The 21,310-nt window shown below is 43.1% G+C and overlaps 1 protein-coding gene across 4 annotated transcripts in view; it reads left to right on the forward strand.

The window, feature by feature from the left end:
* The window catches only part of FGF13 (fibroblast growth factor 13), a 507,578-nt gene that overhangs the window by 436 nt on the left and 485,832 nt on the right, over positions 1-21,310 (forward strand). For all 4 annotated transcript variants that reach the window (XM_077285266.1, XM_077285263.1, XM_077285267.1 and 1 more), the window contains exon 2: positions 214-400. In XM_077285266.1, the coding sequence (XP_077141381.1) occupies positions 352-400 (49 nt within the window). In that variant the 5' untranslated portion in view covers positions 214-351. The remainder of the gene's footprint in view (positions 1-213; positions 401-21,310) is intronic.

A 21,310-nucleotide genomic window follows, 5' to 3' on the forward strand; every position in this document is an offset into this window, starting at 1 on the left:
CCCTCCACATCCCATTATCCCCCATTATGGGTGTTTGCGTTGGTGTCTCTTCTTGGTATGGCTGTAAGTGGTGATGGCATGCAGTGGGGGTGGGGGCTGTCAGAAACATGTCAGGTACAACACGTCCCTTTGTGTTCTTGCATGGTGGGGACAGTAGTCAGATCCTCAAGTGACCATCATTCACCATTTATCTTTTTTTCTTGCTCCTTGCAGACACTGGAGGACAGAAGACACCCATGTAAAGACATCTTTTGGGGGGAAGAAGAAGGATAGCCTGACGTATTCATTTGAATCCTTTCCTGAGACAAAATTTAAGCATATTTGGGAATTTTTACAAGCAAACTGGGATCTATGAGTGGAAAGGTGATCAAACCGAAGGAGGAAAAAGATGCTTCTAAGGGTAAGCAGAACTTAATTGGAAAGAGACATTTGGGCAAGTGGTGACCTTTTTTTGCAATCTCTAAGTCTTCATGGTGGTCATGCCTTCAAGACATGGAAGGCAAAACAAACACATTGCATTGTAGTGTCTGTGCCACATGTCTGCGGGAACAAGTGTCGGCACCCTGTTGGGGAAGGGTCATATTGCAGATGTCCCCTGTGTTTAGAAGTTGTATGCACTGTGTGCTGTCCATGCAGGAGAAGACATGTCATCTTGTATTTAAAGGTCCATTAAACCTAAAGTTATCAGCATAAAATCCGTATTGTTCTCTCATATCAATGCACAATCCATAGATAATCTTAGCTTTGCTGGTATTTAGTATTTTCTCTGATGATCTTTTGGAAATCCAATTGGTGACCCCTACAGTCAACCTCTCCATGGCCTGTAATGGATGCTTACAGCAAACAATAGACCGTAGAGTATAGACTTTGGTTTCATTGTGGCTCTTGGCGTTTGCCATGAAGTGTGCTACTTTGGCACGTCTTATGTCACTGCACAGGGGGGTACATAAGCGTTACCTGGAGGTAGCACCTAATGCCTGGTGATATGAGGCCATCAGCTGCTCTTCTGGAGGATCAATAATGCTAATCTGCCAGTGTCACATTAAGAAGTCTGTCTCTACCAAGAAAGGCCGTGCTTTCTGCAAGAATTGGATGTTGGCTATGATGTGTTTCCCACTATTACCATGCAATCGACTGGCTGTGCTGCTGGATGTAAACTGGGTGACAATTGCCATGGAGACAAGGAGGGCAGGGGGGTGGGGAGGAGAGGTATATCACACTGCCGCTGCATTAGTTTCATTTGCATCCTGAGCACCAGCAGCGGCAGGAGCAGTGGTCCAGGTCCAGGTGGTCGGACGCCACAAGAAGTCCACACAAGTGTATGACTGACATGAGGGAAACAGAGATATTAGGCAGCGCGGACCCCATAGGGGAACACAACGTATTCCCAGGCATTACTATTATTATTATTTATCACTTTATTATTTACAAATGATGATCAGCGTTCACCATCTGTTTATGTGTACAATATTTATAATAGTATTGTAGCAGTAAAGTGTCTGCGATCTAGTGAGCACAATATCTATCGATCGATCAATCTATCCGTCCGTCATCTATCTATCATCCATCTATGAAGAAAAAAGAAAAAGCATCACCAGCAATTTGGGTGCAGAGCCTCCCAGATACATGGCAGTCCACAATAATAACAAAAAACGTAGAATCAGCACACCATCCTATGTGGAAAAAAAAATATTTAATAGCCCATAAAGCGATGTCTTGGCTGATGAAAGGCCCATACTTGGAGCTGAAACGTCACCTTATGGGCTATGAAATGCCGTTTTTTTCTACACAAGATGGTGTGCTGATTCTAACTTTTTTTGCTATCTATGTAAAATAAAAAAAAGAAAGCGGATCTCCTTTAAGGAATTAGAAAAACCGTAGTTTAATAGCCCATTGGGGCTCAGCAACATTTCCTAAGGCTTGAGAAAGATTCTCAACAGAACCGAAACGTTGCTGAGCCCCAATAGGCTATTAAACTACGGTTTTTCTAATTCCTTTAAGGAGATCCGCTTTCATTTTTGTTTGTTTTTTCTATCTGGAGGATTGGTAATTGGCTTTTTTTTAATTTATCTCCCTATCTATTATCTATCTATCTATCTATCTATCTATCTATCTATCTATCTATCTCATTATCTATGTATTATCTATCTATTTATCTATCTCATTATCTATCTATCTATCTCATTATCTATCTATCTATCTATCTATCTATCTATCTATTATCTATCTATTTATCTATCTCATTATCTATCATCTATCTATCTATCTATCTATCTATCTATCTATCTATCTATCTATCTATCATCTCTGTCTATCTGTGTATCTATATATCTATCTGTCTGTATGTCTGTCTTGTCATCAGATGTACAATACATCTTTACTTCTTTCTCTCTTTCTCTCAATCTCTTTATCTTACATTTTATTTTCTATTAACATAGACACTAGCTATTAGAAAAGCAGGAGTATGTAGTGTGTATTTACTATATAATATCTACGGTATGCTTTTGGTTTTCCTTCTTTCTTTCTTACTTTCTTTCTTTCTTTCTTTCTTTCTTTTTTTCTCCTTTCTTTCTTTGTTTCTTTCTTTCTTTCATTCCCTCCTTCTTTCTTCTTTATCCTTCTTTTTTTCTCCTTTCTTTCTTTCTTTCTTTCTTTCTTTCTTTCTTCTCTTACTTTCTTCTCTTACTTTCTTTTTTCTTTTTTCTTTCTTTCGTTCCCTCCTTCTTTCTTCTTTATCCTTCCTTTTCTTTCTTCTTTCTTCCTTACATAAGGTGAGTTCACTCACTACACGTGTTGCACATTTGCACTTTTACCTTGTGTAGTGATCACTCACACTTATAAAATCTGCACATATTATGTGGTGAACAAGCCTAATGCTATTGAACACAGTAACAAGCTTTCAAATATGTTTCACCGGTAAAACTATCACCTATAAAGATAATGGAGTGTCACAACCATCAGTTAAAAGCCTTTTATTCACAATTCTTTAAAAACAAACATACATTTACCATGTGCTAAGGCTTAGAGGGGTTTTCCGGTGTTCAGCTTTCAGTGTGCAGTCACTCTATGTCCCTGCAGACGTTTGATTCCTTACAGCGTGTCATTCGGACACTGTCAAGATTCTTTGCTCAATGTGCACGTCTAGTCGAAATGTGGCCCGGCGTATGCAAATCACATACTTCACTGCCACTCTCGGAGAGTCCAGAAATTGTGGTGCACGTGCTTTAAGGGTTTAGAAGTCTGCAGTCACATAGAGTGACTAGAGGGACATAGAGTGACTGCAGATTCTTAGTAGAACACTGGGCAACTTCTTTCAGAGATGCAAAACACAGCCAGGGATTAGGATACAGCCAGACATAAGGTTGCCCATTATCATGTATATCAAAGGGGTTGTCGACTGCTAGGACATCCCCTTCTCATACCCAACACTGGGCCCTGATAAAATAAAAAATCCTATACTCAGCTCCCATGCCAGCGGTGTCGGCACTCGCGGTCCCGGAACTCCCATTCGGTTGAGATGACTTGTGAACCCAGTGCCCAATCAGAGCTGTCGTCACTGTCTCCTCCTTCCGTCCAGTTGAACATGATGAGTAAGTCAGAGATCAGCTACAGTCCGGACTTCCTCTTCATATTCAATTTGTCCGAAGGTGGAGACAGTGACGCCATCGCTGTGACACAACAACTGCACCAGAGCCTCGGGGTGAGCGAGTGCCGATGCCGCTGGTACAGAGCCGGCACGGGAGGTGAGTACAGGCTTTTTTCTTTTATCGGTGCCAAGTGTAGGGAATGGGAAGGAGTTGTCCTAGTAATGAACAATCCCTCTAAGATAAGTATTAAAATTGCATCAAATCGCCTGTTGCAATGATAGATCTGACTAGTGTTCTTTATTCTGCATAGATCCTACAACACCAATGTATTTATTGCAGGATCTACATAGAAGTGGACCTAGTGGTCCGGGTCTATTAGTGCTCCAGGTGAGTTGATACTACTACATGTGACTAGACAACTTTGTGTCTGGTTGTACCCAAACCCCTGACAATGTTTTTGGACCTTTTATTAGGTGCCTTCCTTGGTGATACATGCATGAATGATAAATTATTGTTTTTTAATGATGACAGTTGTGTGACTTCATAGGAAATAATTATGATTACAGTGACCTTATGAGTTATGATTACTGGAGGACACTATCCACAATTTGTCCATAATGAACCTATGCAGATGGCGCACTGTGAACAGTTGTACAGATGGAAACCTTCCACCAATAAACCCCAAGGAGCGGCATTTAGGTTTATGGTATTTATGTTTATGGATATTACATTCAGCAGTAAATGTAGAAGTCGCGCTCCTGCGTAGTAAAGCCTGGGCTGCAGTACACTAAGGCTACTTTCACACTAGCGTTAACTGCATTACGTCTCAAAACGTCTTTTTTCAGAAAAAACGCATCCAGCAAAAGTTTTTGCTGGATGCGTTTTTTCCCCATAGACTTGTATTGGCGACGTATTGCGACGGATTGGCATACGTCGTGTCCGTTTTACGACGGATGCGTCAAAATTTGGCCACACGTCGTCGGCAAAAAACGTTGCTTGTAACGTTTTTTGTCTCCGCCTAAAAAACGTGTCGCGACGCATCCTGTGGCATACGTCGTTGGCTACAATGGAAGCCTATGAGCGACGGATGCGTCGGGACACGTCGTACGACGCAATGCAGCGCTGCAATACGTTTTTTTGCACTGAGCATGCTCAGAAGCTGGATTTTATTGCCAATTGGCCAGACACCCCCAAATCTATATAAACCTGGCCTGGGCCTTCAACCCCACATATGCCAGCAAGACCCAGAGAGAAGACTGCCAGCCACAAGACCCCAGCCAGCCACGTATATAAGTGCCACGTATATAAGTGCCACGTATTTCAGTGCCACGTATTTCAGTGCCACGTACTATAAATACTATAACTACGTGGTTATACGTGGCACTTATATACATGGCACTTATATACGTGGCACTGAAATACGTGGCACTTATATACGTGGCACTTATATACGTGGCACTGAAATACGTGGCACTGAAATACGTGGCACTGAAATACGTGGCACTATGACTGTCAGAAAATGTTCATTAAACGGTTAGGGGTGAGGTTAGGGGTAGGGTTAGGGTTTGGATCCCTTTATCATCATCCGTAGTTCATTAATCGGATGTATCCAGAGTCGCCTCCATCTCCGTTGCTGCAGAAGCATCCTCCGTTTTTCCGCTGCCGCCTCCTTCTCCCGCACTATGATATCCAGGCGATTCGTCTCAAAGATAATGTCGGTAACCAAACTAGCAATGCTCACAAGAACACCTTCCATCGCTGCCACAAAACTAAAACCCTCAAAGATGGGCTGTAAAAACAGTAACTATATAGTTTTCCATATTTTCCAGTAGCCAATCAAATTTGGGAGCCTCCCTTTTAAAAACGGATCAGTCGTAAAAACGGATGCAACGGATGGTAAAAACGGATGCAACGTATGCAACGCATCCAGTATTTTCGACGGAAACGTTTAACGGATTTGCGACGGATCCATCGAAATGCTGTATGCGTTGCATACGTTTTTCACTTTTTTGACGCATCCGTTTTTTCGGCAAAAAAACGGATTTGCGACGTAATGCAGTTAACGCTAGTGTGAAAGTAGCCTAAGATTTTATGGATACACTGCACTTTCCATAGAGAACATACAAATCCTAAATTCCACTTGATGCAATGATTCTACAATGCACCTTGCAAGTATTTATACTGAAAATGTCTCCTCTGCGCGACCGGTGACTACAGGGTCAGTCAGTGCTATAAACAATGTCAGCTATTGACCTAAACTTCTGACATACAGTTGGCATTCCTACAGGGAGGAATACTGAGGCTCAATGTCTGGGGGGTGACAGCAGAGAGCGTGCACCTTTCATCTGAATGTATGGAGCGTCCATGTAACCGATCCCTCCACATGCGCAGTGGACGGACCCTCACACATCGAACTGCTGGAAAGTGAAGGTTACGAAAAGAGAAAGTATTTGTGATTTTTCTCCTTCACATATTTTGCCTATTTTTCTGCCTCTTATACATATATGTTCTTATCCTTGAGACCTCTAGGCCATGAGAACAGTGGGGCAGATTTATCAATGGCGTCGGGAGGACGAGGTTGGGGCTGTGTAAACTGAGCTGTATTAGTACAATGTCGCACACATCATGATAAAAGTGTGTGATACACCAGGCAGAGGCCGATCTGCTGAACATGTGCTTCCCTTGGGTCTGTGCTAAGACATGGGAACAATATTGCAGTGAATTCGAATAATAAGACACAAACCCACTACACCCATCATGAGGAAGGAATAGGGGAGAGTTAGATTAGCAAGTTGAGGTGATAGACTTGTCTAAAAAGATGAGTTTTCAAAGCACACTTAAAAATGTGGGGGCTAGATATTAGTCGGATCATTTGGGGTAGTGCATTCCACACACTGGCGCAGCATGAAAGAAGTCCACAAGGCGGAGGTGTGAGGTTTGTATTATGGAGGGTGTTAGTCTTAGAACAGTTGCAGAACAGAGGGCACGAGTAGGATGATAACTGAAGAAGGAGATGTAGGGTGGTACAGAACTGTGGAGCACTTTTTGGGTGAGAGAGATAGGTTTGTATTGTATTCTGCAATAGATGGGTAACCAGTGCAATTACTGGCACAGGGTAGAGGCATCAGTGAAGCGGCTGGACAGAAATACGGACCTGGCTGCTGCATTTAGGACAGATTACAGAGAAGAAAGTTTGGCTAGAGGGAGACTAATCAGTAGAGAGTAGAAGTAGTGCAGACAAGAATGAGTAAGAGCAACAGTAAGAGTTTTTGCGGTTTCAAAGGTGAGAAAAGTTTGGATTATGGAGATCTTTTTTAAGATGCAGGTGACATGAGCGAGTGAGTGATTAGATATAGGGAATAATGGAAAGTTCTGTGACAAATATGACCCCAAGACAGTGAGCGTGCCACTTGTGAGTTATGGTTGGACCACCCAAGGTAATTGCAATATTAGGTATAGGTAGGTTAGTAGAGGGGGGAAACATGAGAAGTTCAGTTTTGAAGAGATTTAGTTTCAGATAGAGGGAGGACATGATTGTTTGTCCAAAAGGGGCAGGATATAGGGAGAAGAGGAAGAGGCCTAGGACTGATCCTTGAGGAACCCCAACAGTAAGGCCATGTTCACACTTTGTGGGTTTTACCGCGGATCCACGGCGATTTTGATGCTGCGGGTCCGCAGCAGTTTCCATAGCGTTTACATTTACATGTAAACCCTATGGAAACAGCAATCCGCTGTGCACATGCTGCGGGAAAAACCGCGCAGAAACGCAGCGGTTTACATTCCGCAGCATGTCACTTCTTTGTGCAGAATCACTGCGAATGCATTGAATGCATTGATCCGCTAACTTCCCGCATGGGGCTGTGCCCACGATGCGGGAAGTAAGCGGATCATGTGCAGATGGTACCCGGGGTGGAGGAGAGGAGACTCTCCTCCAGGCCCTGGGAACCATATTTGTGTAAAAAAAAAAGAATTAAAATAAAAAATAATGATATACTCACCTCTCAGCGCTGCACGCGGCCGTCCAGTATCAGGGTTGGTGTGCGAGCAGGGTCTGCGGTGACGTCGCGGTCACATGACCGTGACGTCGCGGTCACATGACCGTGACGTCGCGGTCACATGACCGTGACGTCTCGAAGGTCCTTCTCGCACAGCATCTTTGGAACTGGCCCGCCGCGTGCAGCGCCGAGGAGATCGGGACATCAGAGGGTGAGTATATAACCATGTTTTATTATTTTTAACATTACTATTGATGCTGCATATTGCTGCATATGCAGCATCAATAGTATAGGAGTAAACCCGCAGCGGAAACCGCAAAACAAACCGCGATAAATCTGCAGGGATAACCGCAGCGGTTTTGCCCTGCAGATTTATCAAATCCGCTGCGGGAGAACCCGCAGAGGACGCCACAAAGTGTGCACATAGCCTTATGGGAAAAGGAGAGGGAGATGATCTATTATCTATCTATCTATCTATCTATCTATCTATCTATCTATCTATCTATCTATCTATCTATTATCTATCTATCATCTATCTATTATCTATACATTATCTATATATCTATCTCTGTCTATTATCTATCTATACATTATCTATCTATCATCTATTTATCTATACATTATCTATCTATCTATCTATCTATCTATACATTATCTATCTATCTATCTATCTATCTATCTATCTATCTATCTATCTATCTATCTGTCTTAATCTTATTACCTGTCTACCTTCCTATCCATCTACATTATCTACCAATCTTATTTTCATACTAAATGTCTAGACTGAATATAAGCCATTTTCAGGTATACACTATGTTCCAAATTATTATGCAAATGACATTTTTCTCTGATTTTCCTAAATGGTTGGTGCAAATGACAATCAGTCTAATAAAAGTCATCACCCGATAGAGTATACATCGAATTTTATTGAAGAAACCTCCCAATGATAACAGTATAATCTCTAAAATGAATAAAAACTCAAAATGCACTGTTCCAAATTATTAGGCACAGTAGAATTTCTAAACATTTGATATGTTTTAAAGAACTGAAAATGCTCATTTGTTGAATTTGCAGCATTAGGAGGTCACATTCACTGAGCAAAAAAGCTATTTAACTCCAAAACATCCTAACAGGCCAAGATACATGTTAACATAGGAACCTTTCTTTGATATCACCTTCACAATTCTTGCATCCATTGAACTTGTGAGTTTATGGAGAGTTTCTGCTTGTATTTCTTTGCATGAAGTCAGAATAGCCTCCCAGAGCTGCTGTTTTGATGTGAACTGCCTCCCACCCTCATAGATCTTTTGCTTGATGATAATCCAAAGGTTCTCGATAGGGTTGAGGTCAGGGGAAGATGGTGGCCGCACCATGAGTTTATCTCCCTTTATGGCCCATAGCAGCCAATGACTCAGATGCATTCTTTGCAGCATGACAGCATGAGATAGTGCATTGTCATGCATGAAGATGCTTCTGCTCCTGAAGGCATGTTTCTGCTTTTTATACCATGGAAGAAAGTTGTCAGTCAGAAACTCTATACACTTTGCAGAGGTCATTTTCACACCTTCAGGAACCTTAAAGGGCCCTACCAGCTGTTCTGGACCAAAACATGACTCCTCCACCTCCTTGCTGACGTCGCAGCCTTGTTGGGACATGGTGGCCATCCACCAACCATCCAATACTCCTTCCATCTGGACCATCCAGGGTCGCTCGACACTCAGCAGTAAACAAGACTGCTTGAAAAATAGTCTTCATGTATGTCTGGGCCCACTGCAACCATTTCTGCTTGTGCTCACTGTTTAGGGGTGGCCGAATAGTAGGTTTATGCACCAAATCAAGCCTTTGAAGGATCCTATACCTTGAGGTTTGAGGGACTCCAGAGGCACCAGCAACTTCAAATAACTTTTTGCTGCTTTGTAATGGTATTTTGGCAGCTGCTCTCTTAATTCAATGAATTTGTCTGGCAGAAACCTTCCTCAATATGCCTTTATCTGCATGAACTCTGTTTCAGTCATAAATCTCTTCATAGTATGATGATCACTCCTAAGTTTTCGTGAAATATCTAATGTTTTCATACCTTGTCTATTTAACACTTTTCAGCAGCAGAGAGATCCTTTTTATTTCCCATATTGCTTGAAACCTGTGGCCTGCTTAATAATGTGGAACATCATTTTTAGGTAGTTTTCCTTTAATTAGAATCACCTGGAAAACTAATTATCACATGTATTTAAGATTGATTTCAGTGATCCATTGAGCCCTGAGACACAATACCATCCATGAGTTTATTTGAAAAACAAAATGATTAAATCTTTATGACACTTAAATCCAATTTGCATAATAATTTGGAACACAGTGTAGTGGATGTGACACTGCAGCTATTCATCATGCTAACTGCTCAGTTGAATACCGCAGTATGTTATCGCCATACATTTTGCATCTGAGTCAACAAATTTAAATTAAAGAAGCATTGAAAAAAAACTCTGGAATGTTCCAAACCCAAATATTAAAATACTGTATGAGCAAATACTGACCGTCCCAAGACACAATGAGAACTAAGGCAGCTAATGAACATTAATCAATTAATCACACCTCTACCACACACAACATTAAATTATTTTTTCAGTCATGCTGATGGTCTTGGTTTTACTGGGGTTTCTAATCTAAATGTTTTTTGTTGTCAGAGAAGGATTCCATGAAGTCTCTATCAATCTGCTGGACTGCAGAGGACATACAATGTTCCTGTAGCTTTTAACGCCCAGTACAGGAGGCGTTTGTTACTGGTGTTGCCTATGTGACATTCTAGCTTGTTACTGGTGTTGCTTATGTGACATTCTAGCTTGTTACTGGTGTTGCCTATGTGACATTCTAGCTTGTTACTGGTGTTGCCTATGTGACATTCTAGCTTGTTACTGGTGTTGCCTATGTGACATTCTGTCCTTTGTGCTGGTTTTAGAATGTAGGGTATAATAATGATTTCTAGAGTACATTGCTTTTATGCAAGATGACTTGTTAGATTATTTGTATTTTGCAGAGGTAATTAGTTTTCAATATTAATATTATCCTATGTGTAATTCTACATAAGCGATATGCAAACATAATAAGATGTTACAACCGGTGTTAACATTAACCAGGTGTGACGAATAACATTGCGCTACTGCTGGGCTACGTCATTTATCATGATGACCAATTTTCTGCTCCTTCTTTAATTTGTACAGATTAGCAGGGGTACGCAGTAATTTAAGAAGAGCACAGGTTCCAAAGAAGAGATGGAAAAATTCTTCTCCATTCTTCATCATCCTCCTGATACTCTCTGTGACAACTTTCTGCTACTGCGTCACACATACATGTGTTAGTATTCTTGGAACATTGCTGGGTTCAAAAGTGATTTACCTTGGGTAGCTTGGGTAATAACTAGTACGTTCTCTGTAGTTGTCTTGGATAATCACAAGGTAGAAGTTTTTTTTTCTTGCTTTTAAAGGGTTGTTCCCATGACTAACCTTCAGGAGTGCACCACTCCGCTGAGTGCACCGCTCCCCTGAGTGCACTGCTCCCCTGAGCGCACCGCTCCCCTGAGTGCATCGCTCCACTGAGTGCACCGCTTCCCTGAGTGCACCGCTCTGCTGAGTGCACCGCTCCCCTCAGCACACCGCTCTGCTGAGTGCACCGCTCCCCTGAGTGCATCGCTCCGCTGAGTGCACCGCTTCCCTGAGTGCACCGGTCTGCTGAGTGCACCGCTCCCCTGAGTGCATCGCTCCACTGAATGCACCGCTTCCCTGAGTGCACCGCTCTGCTGAGTGCACCGCTCCCCTGAGCACACCGCTCTGCTGAGTGCACTGCTCCCCTGAGTGCACTGCTCTGCTGAGTGCACCAGTCCACTGAGTACATCACTCCGCTGAGTGCACCTGCTCCCCTGAGTGCACTGTTCTGCTGTATCCACTGCTCCCCTGAGCGCACCGCTCCCCTGAGTGCATCGCTCCACTGAGTGCACCGCTTCCCTGAGTGCACCGCTCTGCTGAGTGCACCGCTCCCCTCAGCACACCGCTCTGCTGAGTGCACCGCTCCCCTGAGTGCATCGCTCCGCTGAGTGCACCGCTTCCCTGAGTGCACCGCTCTGCTGAGTGCACCGCTCCCCTGAGTGCATCGCTCCACTGAATGCACCGCTTCCGTGAGTGCACCGCTCTGCTGAGTGCACCGCTCCCCTGAGCACACCGCTCTGCTGAGTGCACTGCTCCCCTGAGTGCACTGCTCTGCTGAGTGCACCAGTCCACTGAGTACATCACTCCGCTGAGTGCACCTGCTCCCCTGAGTGCACTGTTCTGCTGTATCCACTGCTCCCCTGAGTGCATTGCTCCCCTGAGTGCACCACTCTGCTGAGTGCACCGCTCTGCTGAGTGCACTGCTTCCTTGAGTGCACTGCTCCCCTGAGTGCACAGCTCCTCTGAGTGCACAGCTCCCCTGAGCGCACCGCTTACCTGCCGTCTGGCTTTCTTCTAGCCAGAGACAGTTTGGGCCAGCACCATTCTCATTCTGCTGGCCTGAACTGTGCACTCTCCTATGATGCAGGCAGAGACATCTTTCCTTCTTAGCACAGTAGGACAGAAGCTTGCTAAATCCAGCGATCTGGCCAGCTTCCCAACAGTGCTTCCAACCTCTATAACAATGAGCTTGCAAGTGCTGCATTTCTTGTCTAGGAAACCAGCCACCTCAGACAAAGTTCAGAGGTGGTCCGTAACCTAGACAATGATCAGTACACAATACAGTTAAAAATCCCTCTATTTTTCAGAAGGGCTATGATTATAGATCAGACATAAATTTCACAGTTGGTCATTTTTTACATGCATTTAGCAATTTAAACCATTTATGATGATAAGAAAAACTTAAAAAAAAAAAAAATTGGCAGTTTATCCTTAGGATAGTTTGTCATTATCAGATCAGAGTAGTCGGACTGCTGGCATCTCCACCAATCAGGAGATTAAAGAGACTGCGGTGCACCAGAACTTATGCAGTCGCTGGAAATGGTACTGCAGGTCTCTCTTATTCTCAAGACCATTGCTCAAAACTATTGCAGAAGACTTGCAGTACCTTTCAAGACCACAATACAATGTGTGGAGCTGTGCCTGCTCCAGTGCAATGCAGCCTCTTTCACCAACTGATTGTTGGTGGTGATGGAAATCGGACTCCCACCAATCTGATATTGATGTCCAAGCCTAAGGCTAGCATATAGATAGTAAAGTCCAAGAAAACCCATTTAACATTATGATTGTGTAATTGAATAGTTATGGCTATATACCTATGCTGGTTTATTGGTTAGCACTTACTGTTCTATTATAATATAACTGTATGCTTATGAGTCTGTGGTTTAGAATAAGGAAGGGATTAACGAGGTGGTATCGGAAATGAAATTGTATCCATAGATTTATAAAAAAATTTAAAAAAGTCAGATCTCTGCTGTTTATAAGTTGTGGAGTTGTTAGATAATGATATAATAGAAAATGAAACTCCACTTAAAGCGTAATTTCAGACCATGTCAATTAGAAGAGCAATAAAAGCATTGCAGAAGGTACCGTTGTCAGGAGCCCAGACAAATAGGGTGCTATCTGACCACTCACCTTCGAGAGAAGCTACCACACAGCTATTGTGAAAAAACACGTCAGAAGTTTAGATTGATTGTGGAACCCCAACAATTGCATGAATCAAGGTACAAAATGTCTCAGTGCAGGCAATGTGCCTCCTCTCGGGTAAGCACTGCCATATTTAGTCCATTTTTACCTTGTTTAGTGCTGCCTGAAAAAAGGTTGGGTTTATTGTGACCGTGGAGGCATTAGCAATGAGAACCCTGGAGGATTTAGTGGATGGACAAATCTGGGTAAAGAGTGTATAGGTCTTCTTGTAATAATTTAGAGGGGTTGTCCACTACTCAGACTTCTTCTGAATCCTTATGTTTCCCTTTAGCAAACTAATAACTTTTATACGCACCTCCAATATTGTTCCAGCGGTGTCGGCAATGGCTCTCCTAAAGATTGCATGACATTCTTATGTCATCCAATCACTGTGGCCAATCAGCCCTTCACTCTCCTTCAGACAAGTCAAGACATCTGAGGGAAGTCATTGAGCAGCCGCAGCTCTCACTTCCTCCGGGTGTCCAATATGTCCATAGGAGTGGAGAGTGGCCCCTGATTGGCCAGTGACGACACCGCCGGAACGCCGCCGGCTCCACATGTGTGTTGTGGAGAAACATAGGGAGCTGTCAGAGTAGTGGCCAACACTTTTAACTATTGTATGATTTTCATGTGTCATGAAAAATATGGAGAGTTGTGGATTTGTATTTTCTTTGTGTCTCCACTGGATTTCAGTTTTATGTAAACCAGGAGAGCACGCCATCTTCAGACGTGAATGACTGATTTAGTTATAAAATCTAAGTCAATAAAATCTAAATCTAAATGTAATCTCCAATGAATTTACACAGTATATGTTCATTTATAAATGCATTGCATTATTTATCTAGTACAGATCCTACATCACAGCCTGTGTCATAATCTAGAGCTGCATTTACAAAATTGAAGTCTTCAGAGCTGAAGTTTCCCAACATTATTTGTTGACTTACTGACTGCACGAGCTTTTTATGGATTCATTCAATTCTATGGAGTGTATTAATATACGGTACCAGGTACTGTACATTAATTTGAGGTAAGGTTACTTCTTTACCTTGTAGTCCAGCTAATCTATTAGGTAGGTATCTGACAACAATTTTACCTGCTTCCAATGGCAACCAGCAGAATTTTGATTGCAGCTCTGGACTACTGAATAATACAGGTGGCAAGTCAAGGGAATCTTTCAGCAAGATTTCACACTCCACACTAATTATTTGTGTCCTCCTCCTACTGATGGCTGGTGGCTCCTTTGTCTGAATTCAGTCAAACAGGAAGAGGCGGTGCTGGGTGGAGAATAGAATTGAAGTGACAGAGGCTAGAGATCTACCATAGCTCTTGAGGAATAACAATTCAAATGCCGATTTCTCAGCATTGGAGGAATTGACTCACCATGTATCGGTATTGCTGGACTTGTCTTTGAAAGAGCTATATGCACATAAATAGTTTGGGGGGGGTAAATCCTTGACAGATTCCTTTTCAGGTGGGTCTCAAGTCTTGCAATTACAATAGAACCACCGGTTAGGGTGCCTTCACATTGCCTTTTGCAACCCTTTCGTTGTACTGTCAGAGCGTAAGTCCAAACACCCCCCGTAAAACTGGATTTGAGCATATGTGCCAACGGGGCCATAGACTATAATGGTGCCGACACAGTGGACGTGCATTATTTTCTGCCATATACACCTACTGGAGGCCGTCTACTATGTCTGGGTGTCCGCCTCCAGTTGTCATTTGCTGTTTTGTGGGTTGGTTTGGATGTAAGCCCCAACAGGACCAACAAACTGGTGGCAAACCCAATGTGAAAGCACCCTTAGAGATTACCACCATATTTCTTGGTTTTACAACTCCATTTTAATATGATGCCATTGTCAAGAGAGCGACATTTAAACAGTGAAGCACAATAGAGAAGTGCCACAGTCTATGTGTAGAGATGGGGAATAGTTCATGGTTTTCATCATGCCAGGCAAAGCAATAGCTTGTGCGGGTAGGAAGAGTAATTAGTTTAATAGCATCATAATTAAGAGAATGTGATTCAGACTTTTCACCTCGGTCTTACATCCTGAATCCCTTTGATGATAAGGATATAATACAATTTACAAAATCTTTAATGGGTCCTGGGAGTTTATTGTACGCTATGCCTGTTTGAAGTGTCAATGGGAATCTACGACAGGTGCAAACACTAATGTCTGCAAACGTCTTGTTATGGGCGAGTCTGGATGGCAGACGTAAGGTGCAAAATAGGTATCTTCCATTGTCATTGCTAATGCATTGTAGGTACTTCTGTCTCTCAGTTAACGGATGTCAAGAACATTCCATTGATACGTTGTTCTTTTTGATACATTGTTATGAAGTGTTTAATTCTGGTCATTTCATGCATCAACGATATTGGAAGTTAATAATTGAACAAAATCGTGACAAAAGTAATATTAGCTGTGTATGATATTCTTCATATCAAGGGTCCTTTATATATGTTTTATATACATGTTAATTATTTAAAAAGTTTTTGAACAATATAAAGGAATGTCACAAAAATGGAAGAGATTGTGAAATGTGCAACCTGGAAATATTTCTTGTTAAGAATTATCCTACGGTTTATTACCATTGGGTTGCTTAGTTTGGGAAACCCATTTGCAAATATCTCATTAATGAAATATAAATTTATGGAGGGGTTTCCTGTTTAGAATATTTTATGTATTAGCTAGTACAAAGTGAGCTATAAAAGTGACTTGTTGCTGAGGACCTGACATGCCTTTTAAATACGTGGTCAACCAGCTGATTTCAATGGGACCCTTGCAATGCTTAATTTCACCTATGGTGGGTTTGCATGTTTCCAAATAGATTACAGCTTAGCACTGAGGTTAAGCAATAGAGCACTTTGCAATCACTAATAGATTCTTCTAAAAGAAAAGAGATTTCTAAAGCAGACAAACCCTTTAAATGGAGTCTATCAGCACAAAATGACTGTTGAAACGAGGCACAGGTGCTCAGTGCATCCTTGGCATGGCCAAAAAGTTCAGTGTACCTTCCCACCTACCATACTTGTTTTCCATCCATCTCCACCCCGAGATAATTTAAAAAAAACTAGGTGGGAAGTTGAATTTCATTGTTTGGCTGTGCCAAGATTGTCCAAGCACCTGTGAACAGCCACTTTGTACTAACAGATGTCCTTTAGAAGGGTTATGTGGAACTTTTTATCCTTATTTGCTTCTGGCTTAAAGGGAACCTGTCACCCCGGTTTTTCACTCGGAGATAAAAATACCGCTACATAGGGCATGAGCTGTGCTTTACAAAAGTGTTTTTTTTCTACCCTGATTCCCCACCTAAGCTGCCGAAATTACTTACCAAAGTTGCCGTTTTCGCTTGTCAATCATGCTGGTCTGGTCATATGGGCGTGGTGACAAAGCTGTTTCTTCCCCCAGATCTTGCTTAGGTTTCCATTGGTGGCGTACTGGTTTGCGGCTGCGCAGGTGACGAAAAACAGTGCGATCTGCACTATATCCCTGGTGATCGGTGGGGGCGGCCATCTTCCTGAGGCCGCGCATGCGCAGTTGGAGCGCTCTGCTGCCCGGGGCTTCAGGAAAATGGCCGCCAGATGCCGTGCGTGCGCAGATGGAGATCGCGGCGGCCATTTTCCTGAAGCCGAGATGCAAACTCTGCTTCAGGAAAATGTCCGCCGCGATTTCCATCTGTGCACACGCGGCATCCCGCGGCCATTTTCCTGAAGCCCCGGGCAGCAGAGCGCTCAATCTGTGCACGCGCGGCCACAGGAAGATGGCCGCCCCCACCGATCACCAGGGGAATAGCGCAGATCGCGCTCTTTTCCCTCCCCTGTGCAGTGGATTCTGGACTTGGGCATGCGCAAACCACTACGCCACCAACGGAAAACTAAGCAAGATCTGGGGGAAGACACCACGCCCTTTTGACCAGACCAGCCTGATTGACAGGCGAAAATGGCTACTTTGGTAACGTATTTCGGCAGCATAGGTGGGGAATCGGGGTCCACATAATACACTGTTGTAATGCACAGCTCAGGCCCTATTTAACAGTATTTTTATCTCATACGGAAAAAACGGGGTGACAGGTTCCCTTTAAGAGCTTACAGGGAGGTAATTGTTATTTGCCTGTCTGTTCTGACCAGTGCCAACTAGTAATGAGCGAGTATAATTCTCTCCTTTACATTTGTCTCTCTTCTTGATTGCTTAAAGTTGGAGAGAAAGCGAATAGAAGAGAGCAACACATAACTACGAGATCTGACTTCATAGGAGTTGTTTGTAGTCTGTTACTATGGAGATGTATTCTGTTGTAGACACAAAATGAAAAATATTTACAATGAAAACTATCTAAAATTTTGCTTCTTTTTTCATCTTAAAAAAATTGCAACTTAAAAAAAGCTTACAAGCCTGCAGCTACCCTTTTTAAAGTTTCTTTCAAATTCAATATAAAAACATTTCTTTATTGTATAATTAAATGCATTGAATGAACATCTCAGCAAAATTATATCTGATCAGCTCATCCTTGTGTCATCTATATATAAGAACCATTTCTGGTAATTATGTAGAACCATTCTGAGGTTATTTTGCGGATTTGCTCCTCCCTATAAGTTCTCTAGACAGAATATTAGACGATTCGCCTCTGGCTAGGAAAAAAGTGTATTGTTTGTATTATCTTGTATTCTTAGTAAACAGAATTGTCTATAAAAGTTCCCCTCACTCTTTATTTCCTAGTTTGTCTCTTTTTTTTGCTACTCTTGTAGCCGCGTCTTAGCCTCCGGCCGCTTCTGTCAGCCCCTTCAGCTCAGAAGTCACTCAGTAATTAGCCCACTGCTGGACTGGGTGTCCACACTGTCCAAAGATGGAACATTTCTAAAAGAGTTTTTAATTAAATAAATCTCCCAGTGCCTGCAGCTTGTAGAAAATGCTGATCCCACTCAGAAGAAGCAGATTGGTAAAAACTCTTCGAAATGAAAATCCTAGAAAAGTGAGTTAATATAGCTGAAAAGGCAAACTGTAGTGAAATATTTGTGTTTTAATAATAACACTTTACCCATTGGGCTGGATATGTAAAACATAACAAACTCAGTCGTAATCACCTTGTGGAACTTAGGCTTCTTTCACACTTCCGTCAGTACCGGGCCGTCACAAAGCGTCGGCGCGACGTACCGACGGACGTTGTTAAAATTCGGCACAACGTGGGCAGCAGATGCAGTTTTTTAACGCATCCGCTGCCCATTCTAAAGTCCTGGGGAGGAGCTAGAGATCTCCGCCCTGGCATGCGCACTCCAAAGTGCAGGATGCGACGTACGAAAAAAATTTCCCTTGAACGTTTTTTCATGATGACGGTCCGCCAAAACACGACACATCCAGTGCACGACAAACGCGACGTATGGCCATACGTCGCGATCCGTCGGCAATACATGTCTATGGGAAAAAAACGCATCCTGCGGGCACATTTGCAGGATGCGTGTTTTTCCCAAATCGACGCATTGTGACGGATCTAAGATGACGGAAGTGTGAAAGAAGCCTTACCTGAAACCAGGGCAAGGCCACTCCACGTGCCACCCACAGGAAGCAGTGATGCTATGGTCGGGATATCCATCGTCTGGAGGAACATAGGCTGTGACTGCACACTATACCAGCTGGAGATGCGAAATCTATGGACCAACCAAAAGTTGGGAGACAATAGGTATCGCATGGTTCGGGGCCAGTTGAATTACCAATATCAGTTTGAGGAACTTGTGGACTGAGGACATTGTATTTTGGCCATCTACCTGGATTATGGATGTATGGAATAAAAAATAGTTGCATCGCTAACCTGCCTAGGTGATTTTTATAACCCACAACCTCAGATCTTCACAGTATGAAGCTTGTCACACTCGGGTCAGGAGAGCCACAGTCAGTTTGTGCACTGTGTTCCGATCTCGGTCCGATTTATACTGCGCCCTAGCAGACAGTCATCAGGAGCAGCAGCTCTGATTTTGTAACTTTTCTTCAAAGCATTCAGCCGGATAACGAACTTATACTCTGCAGCAGCAAAACGGTAGAACATTTTTTAAGACTATTTAGAACATCACCAGGCTTTAGCACCTAATCTGAGAACGGTATTGTGTAGTGGCAGAGATCCTGATTCCAGCAATGTGTCACTTACCGGGCTGCTTACTGCAATTTCTATAAAGTCACAGTTTAAACAGCTGAATATTTTGAAAGCATCAAATCTTGTAAACACTTTCTGCAGCCAGACAAAAGTCTTTCAATTCTTGTGTGAGGGATTTTCATCCATTCTTCCTTGAAGGATTTTTCCAGTTCTGTGAGATTCCTGGGTCGTCTTCTATGCACTGCTATGTTGAGGTCTAGCCACAGATTTTCAATGATGTTCAGATCAGGGGACTGTTAGGGCCATTGTAAAACCTTGAGCTTGCGCCTTTTGTGGTAGTCTATTGTGGATTTTGACTTGTGTTTAGGATAATTTTCCATTTGTAGAAGCCATCCTCTATTAACCTTTTTGAAATTTCATTGAATCTATTCCCTCTACCAGTGAAATGTTCCCCGTGCCATTGACTGCAATACAACCTTAAAGCATGATTGATCCACCCCCATGCTTAATGGTTGGCAAGATGTTCTTTTACTGAAATTCTGCACCCTTTTCTCTCCACACATACCTTTGATCATTGCGGCCAAAGAGTACTATTTTAACTTCATTGGTTCACATCTGCAACAACATCTGCAAAGAGTTTGTATGTTCTGTCCGTGTTTGCGTGGGTTTCCTCCGGGTTCTCCGGTTTCCTCCCACATTCCAAAGACATACTGATAGGGAATTTAGATTGTGAGCCCCAACGGGGACAGCGATGATAATGTGTGCAAACTGTAAAGCGCTGCGGAATATGTTAGCGCTATATAAAAATAAAGATTATTTATTATTTATTATTCACATGACTTGTTTCCAAAATGCATCAGGCTTGTTTAGATGTTCTTTTGCATGCTTCTGACCCCGAATTTTATGGTGAGGAAGCAGGAGAGCTTTTCTTCTGATGACTCTTCCATGAAGGGCATATTTGTGCAGGTGTCTCTGAACAGTAGAGACAGAGTCTGCTAAATCTTTTTGACGATCTCTTGCAGCCAAGCAGGGCTTCAGATTTGCCTCTCTAGCAATCCTACAAGCAGCTCTCACTGAAATTTTGCTTGGTCTTCCAGACCATATCTTGACCCCACTGTTCCTGTTAATATTTTGCACAAGAGGAACTTGAAAATGCTTTGCTTTCTTTTTATAGCCTTCTGCTTTGTGGGCCTCCACAATTTTCATTTTCAGAGTGCTAGGCAGCTGCTTAGAAAATCACATGGCTGCTGATTTTTGGCAGAAGGTTAGAGGAGGCTGGGTTTTTATAAGGCTGGGAAATTTGCATCACCTGACCTTTTCTAATGATGATAGTGAACAAGCCATAACCCTAACAGGCTAATTAAGGCCTTAAACAGGGGCTGACTGGCCCAGGTGGCAAAGAGGCAAATGCCCCCCGGGCCGCTCCACCAGCAGCTGTTCAGGGCCAGCTGCCTGGTGGTGGCTACAGCCACACAGCAAATTGTGCGCAGCCGCATCACAGTTAGCACACAAGTCTGCACTGGGGCCAGGAGCTATGCTTGGCTGTCACCTTGACGGCTGCGCAGCTACTGCTCCCTTCATGTTCTCTATACTTCCAGGTTAGGTGTTGGGCTCGACGCTCGATGGCGTCCTCACGCACACGCCGACATGACCCGGATGTTAGAAGCAGAGAGGCACTGCAGGGGAGCGACTGGTGAGGTAAGTATGAAGAACTTTTTTGTTTTCTTTATAAAATAAATTTTATGGTGGGTAACTGCAAGTTATGAAGTGGGGGGTGTAAGGAGGCTGCACATGATGGAATTTGGGGGTTAAAGGAGACTGCACATGATGGAGTGAGGGGGTAAGTGGGGCTGCACATGATGAAGGTTGATTGGGGCTGTACATGATGGAGTGGGGCTGCACATGATGAAGGGGGAGTGGGGCTGCACATGATAGTTTAGTGGATAAAGGAGACTGCACATGATGAAGTGGGGAGAGTGGGGCTGTACAT

The sequence above is a fragment of the Ranitomeya variabilis genome, chromosome 2, assembly GCF_051348905.1.
Source record: "Ranitomeya variabilis isolate aRanVar5 chromosome 2, aRanVar5.hap1, whole genome shotgun sequence".
Taxonomy (NCBI): domain Eukaryota; kingdom Metazoa; phylum Chordata; class Amphibia; order Anura; family Dendrobatidae; genus Ranitomeya; species Ranitomeya variabilis.